The sequence below is a fragment of the Coffea arabica genome, chromosome 4c (genome assembly GCF_036785885.1).
Source record: "Coffea arabica cultivar ET-39 chromosome 4c, Coffea Arabica ET-39 HiFi, whole genome shotgun sequence".
Lineage (NCBI taxonomy): Eukaryota > Viridiplantae > Streptophyta > Magnoliopsida > Gentianales > Rubiaceae > Coffea > Coffea arabica.
This window is the reverse complement of record NC_092316.1, coordinates 16789706-16795705: the sequence shown is the minus strand read 5'-3', so window position 1 is coordinate 16795705 and position 6000 is coordinate 16789706. Positions and strand designations below refer to the sequence as shown.

The 6000-nt window shown below is 37.9% G+C and overlaps 1 protein-coding gene across 1 annotated transcript; it reads right to left on the bottom strand.

Moving 5' to 3' along the window:
• Positions 1-1152: 1152 nt before the first annotated feature.
• On the bottom strand, positions 1153-2864 carry LOC140005314 (uncharacterized). Its single transcript, XM_072046142.1, has 3 exons — positions 1866-2864; positions 1672-1788; positions 1153-1573 (listed from the first exon to the last, which is right to left on the bottom strand). Exons 1-3 carry the CDS (start codon positions 2466-2468, stop codon positions 1436-1438), a joined length of 858 nt encoding a protein of 285 aa, XP_071902243.1. The 5' UTR covers positions 2469-2864; the 3' UTR covers positions 1153-1435.
• Positions 2865-6000: the final 3136 nt, after the last annotated feature.

Genomic DNA, 6000 nt, shown 5'->3' with positions numbered 1-6000 from the left:
TGAAAATTGAAGGCAGCATTCGAAATCTCTCCAGGCAGTTCAACCAAGCAGAGCTTGCAGGCTAGCAAAGGAATTGAGGGAACAAAGCCTTAAGGTAAAAATGTGAACTGTATTTGTATATATTGGGTCTGCAAATTCTGAAGGAAAAGTGGAGAAAGTACCCCAAGATGTCTTCCTCAAGCTCTCGACCAACAAGCGGGGGAAATGGAGGCAGAGGTCTTCGATACCAGTACAAGGTATGTAATTGTCGAAGGAAGGCAAAGCTAAAGATTGTTGAGTCGGAAAAGCCATCGAAAGGATTGTTATATTTTGTGTGTGAAAAAGATGAATGTGGGTTCTTTTCATGGTGTAACCCAATTTACAGAGACGAGCCAAATCGAGATGCACATGTTCCCGTAGTGAGCCAACCTGTTGAAGAAAATGTATATTTGGGTGGCGTGCTCTCGAAACTGGAAAATTTGGACAATGAAATGAAGAATTTGAAATTGCTAGTTGGAGGTTGTGTTATGGTATCTATGTTTTCTATTTTACTGTTGTTGATGTCTACCAGATAAGATAATGGTAGGCTGTTGTGGATGATGTAGTTCTTCATCTATCAAATTGCTAGTTGGTAGGCTGCTGGTGATGTATGGAGTTTTGTTGCAGTGAAATTGAACAAAATTGGTAATCGACATTTTGTATAAACTAGCTGGAGTTTTGTTTGCACATTAGTAGTCTTAACTCAACTAGCTACATTTCAGCAGGTAGTCTTAGCTTAACTAGTTGTGGAGTTTTGTTTGGTGTCTACCCCAATCAAATAATGGTCAGATTTGTTCTGATTTTTCCACTACGGGAAAGAAATATACCTGCTCAAAATTGGACAACAACCGATACATAAGACAAACAAAAGAAGATTGGACAGCAAGTGATATAGAAGCCAAACAAAAGAAGACAAAATTGAATCTAGTTGGCAGTTGCCATTCTACATAACATTCATCTCAACTTGCCAAGAACATAGATTCAGAACTATTTCCAGAACAAAGAGTGTAACCACAAAATCTGTTTCCAGATTATTCAGTAACTACAAAATTTGGTTGCTATTTCAGGGAACCAAAATCTGGTACCCAAGAACTTCATTCAGTCACCACAAAAATTGTAAATACATAAGCCAAGTGTATGCAGAACGTAGATTCCATCACTGTTTCCAGAATCATTCAGTAACTACAAAATCTGGTTGCCATTTCACACAACCAAAATCTGGTACCCAAGAACTTCATCCAGTCACCACAAAAATAGTAAATACATAAGCTAACTGTATGCAGATCAGTAGACATTACATTTTCATCGACAACCAATCATTGTACATTACAGATAGTTGCAGATATCATTGCAACTACATACAGTTATTTTCCAAAATGAAGGTCTAACTACAGCTAGACAACTATTAGGCAGGTAATTAAGGCTGGATAGCTTTTGATCTCTTTGGCCTTAACTTGTGCAAGACATCAGTAATAGTTGGAGCTGTGGCTGTGGTTGCTGTTGCAGTGGTGGCATCAGCACTGTTACCCCCACTCATATTCGTACCATGCACAGGCTGCAATTACATATATAAAGAGAACTTAGATGTATATCAGAACTCTGTTTGTTTTTATGAAACTCATTAAATCAGTAAAAGCTTGGTTGAGTGTACACCTTCCTAGCCTGTTTGCTAGTCATTGTGGTACTTTGTGCAGTAGGAGCTCCTTTACTAGTTGACTGTGGTTGAGTGGAAGACTCAGCAATTGGTTCAGCTGCGCTTGCTTCAGGTGCCTATAAGAATGATATTTAACATTATTAATACATACAGATGCTATACAAATGACATTTAAGTGTACAAGGAAAATTACCTTATAAAATTTGGAGTTAGGGTGAATGGGATTCTTGCACGTCCGTGAGTTACGCCTTGGCTGAAAACATCTCTTGCAATGTACCACAAGCCCCTTTCTAGTTGATACTTGACCCTTCTTAGGCTCATCTTGTGCTTTCCGGCGTAGTTTCTTTGGTCTACCAGGCATTCTCTTAACCGCAGGGGGGTTTATGGACTCTTCTTCAGTTGTTATCCAGTAAATATCACTTGGAACAGGTGTGATAGTATATGCATATGTTTTCAGATATTCTGCTCTAGTGTAGCAAGCATACACATAATTTTTAATAGGTAATCTACACACTCCTATCGCCGCACATGCATGGGCACAAGGATAACCTGTTAATTGAAAATATCCACAGGTACATGTCCACTCACGCAAGTCTACTACCACACATTTTCTCACACCACAGTCGACCTCATACTTGTGACCACTGTCCCAGGTCGCAACAAATGTCCTACTCAACTTCTGATTCTTGTCGATCTTTTCTGCTATATTAGGACAGATCTCTCCTTGAAACTTTTGCATTCCAGATCTCTTTGTTTGAATTCTCTGCATCAATCTCCTCCTTATCCATTCAAGCATCCCAATGATAGGTAACTCTCTTGCTTCTAATATATAGTTATTGAATGACTCATTTAGGTTGTTTACCAGAATGTCACATTTACTATAACCTGTAAAATGTGATCAACTCCAAAGGGCTGGTGGAATTCTGCTCAACCATTCAGCAGCTTCTTTGTTTGTCTTTTCTAGTTCAATCATTGCCATTTTCCATTCCCTTTCATTGCCAGCACTTGCAGCAGCCCAAAACATGTCTTTCATTTCCTTTCCTTTGAACTTTTGGTTAAAATTCTGGTACATGTGCCTCAAGCAAAATCTATGCTCTGAATTTGGAAACAGTTCATTCACAGCATGCACAAGCCCTTTCTGTCTATCTGAGATAAAGGTCCAAGGAATGTTATCTCTTCCCATGCCCAAATCAGCCATTAGCAACTCCAAAAACCATTTTCAGGAGTCATATCGCTCTACCTCTACCACTGCAAATGCTATTGGCACCATGTTGTCGTTGCCATCTCTGCCAAGTGCTGATAATAATTGTCCACCAAATGCTGTCTTAAGGAAACAGCCATCTAGACCAATTATTGGTCTACAACCATCAAGAAAACCCTTCTTACAGGCATATAAGCAATAATACAACCTTTGAAATGTACCACTTGAACCATCAGGAGGCTTGTCAATCTGCATTTTTACAGTACTTCCAGCATTTGTGTCTCGGACTGTGGCTGCATAACTCCAAAGTTTTTGATACTGCTCCATGTCTGTGCCTAGCATCATATCCTTTGCGTTACGTTTAGCTCTACCAACCTTAGCAATTGACACATTAATCATTAAATCTCTTCTGATGTCATTCTTCAACCCCATCAAATCAACTTTTGGATTATTCCTGATCTTCTCTTGATATTTGTTGCTCAGATATGAGGCTGTTGCATGCTTATTTTGATATTCTCGAGCACACACATGCTCACCCTTCAGTGACTTTATTTGGAAGGTCGATTCATTTTGAATTGGTGTTGCCCGAATCCTCCAACTACAACCTTTTGCACAGATGGCAATAATTTTTTTGGAGTAGTTTTTCACCCAAGTAACTTCATAACCCTCTCTTACTAGCCATTCACACAACACAGATCTAAACACTCTAAAATTAGTAAACTTCTGCCCCACTTTCAACTCAAAGTGTGGCTTCCCAAACTCAACTTCAGGATTGAAGTCAAGGCAGTAATCTTCTTCTCCACTACCAGATCTAAATCTGTCCAGCAAATCTTGATCTGGAACCACAGGTTCTTGCCAATCCTCTTCAGTCACCTCAGTATTCCCTACCCTTTCATCATCTTGTCTCAAATCTGATTCTCTAAATGTTGCAGAAGATTTTTTGATGTTTGCAGCTTCATCTTCTGATGGCCCTTGAGATGATACAGGTCCTTTTTCAATGCTTACATCTTCAGCATCTGATGGCCTTTGAGATGAAACAGGGGGGTCAATTTGCCGAATCACATCTGGCCCTCTAGATTGTGAAGTTTTGCTTGCCCTTTTCTTTCTCACAGAACCCCTTTTAGGAGAACTTTTTTCATCTGTCTTTCCACCAAATGAGAATATATGCACTGGCAATTTTTTTATGTCTCCATTTGCCCCTGCCCCATCTTTTTTGTTATAGTTGCTGGGTCCAGCAGTATCTTTCTTGGGGCTAAAGATGTCTTCATCTTCTATTGTTTCCAACCCATCTTTTAACCATTCTGGCTCTTCATCATCTTCACATGCACCTGTCCCCGTAGTGTTAGTGACCCCACTATTTTCATGTCCACATGTTGTATCAGGGCCCTCATTCTTTATTCCATTACTGACCCCACCATCTTCTGGCTCCTTTTCAAATGGCTCATCCCCACTACAAGCATAAATTCGCCTTTCCATTGGCAAGTTCCAGTAGCACTGCTTCATTAAATTAATATCATTATTGTCCCTAATTGGGTGTAGACCCCCTTCTAAATCAACATCTGGGACACAAAACCAAAACGTTACTTTATTTGCTCCTTCATCTACTTTTTTAAACATTCTGCACAGGCTCACTATCGACAACTTATCTTCAATTCTGTCTTTGAAAATAGCCATGTGGGTTCCTGTGTAGTGGAGCCTTGGTTTTTCTCTAAATCTCCCACCAAAATACATGTGTATCTCAACTTTGTCGGATTTCTCCTCTGTGATACCATGACAAGCAATAAAGTTCTCTGAGTCTTTCACAAGTACACAAAAAGCTAACATAATACAATCAGAACAAACAATTGGGGACCACATTGGACCACAACATGTCTCGATATAAGCCATATTAACATAATGACAGATTACAGAAACTGGCATGCTTGACTAATCATGGCATTTAACAGTAGTAATTGATCAATAGAAGTAATACTGCACTTTGATAGTATAACTTCAAGCCAAAAAGACGGACTGTCAGACTCAATCAACAATTGAGTCTGACCAAAAACAAGGGATAACCAGATTAGGACCTGAAACACGTAGCCTTATCATCCCAAACAACTGAGGCATTGGAACCAAAGCTGCTAAACGCGTTTTTGGAGGGACCTCTTCTATAAAGCTGTCTCTTTTTCAGCTTTCAAAAATTATCAAAACTTTACCCATTTGAAAGGGACGCTTAAACTATCTATCTATGCAGCTAGGTTTGCTGGGCATACCTCAAAAACCTTTATCTTCATTAACAACATTCGTAAATACATCAAAAAAGCTATCTTTGTTAAATAATGGCCTCCCAATTTAATCTGAAATCAGTAAATAACAATTTTTCTTGTACAACATACCCCAAAACCCGAATCGAAATACATGAGAGATGATATACTAACCCATTTTTGTTAGATTTTTTACCGCAAATCTTCACTTCCTCGTATTCTCCGTCGATCTTGATATTTGATTGAAATAACAAGGGTAACAATCGAAATTTTTGCTGAAAATTGGCTACAAAAGGGGCTGCTCTATCTCTCTCTAGGGTTTCCTATTTCTTTCTCTCTCTCTTCGTTGGTTTCGACAGAATGAAAGTGCAAAATTACTTCTGCAATTTTCGCTTATATCAAAAGGGTATTTTCGTCTATTCACTCAGCTCCGTCTGTTTTGCCGATTTCCGTCCAATTTTCAGGTTAATTCAAACCATGGGGTATCGACTGGTATGATATGAAACCCCAGGGGGCTTTTATGTATGATTGCTTAACCACAGGGGACTTTTTTGTTTTTTACCCAATATTTAATAATCCAAATATAAATGATGAACCAATGTCTAAATTTTAATTACTAATTATGTTTAATATTTAGTACTATACTTATACTTATTAGCTAATTCTAGTTATGTATAAAAGGGTAAGTATTATAGTTATGCATTATTGTATATTTGTATTATTATAATCATATAACAAATACTAAAACAATATAATTTAAATCACTATATATTTTAGTATTATAAGTACATGATAATACTATATACTATGTATTATTAATAGCCTTTACCTATGTAATCTATTAATAGTATATAGCATTTGTCTATATAATATATAAATTT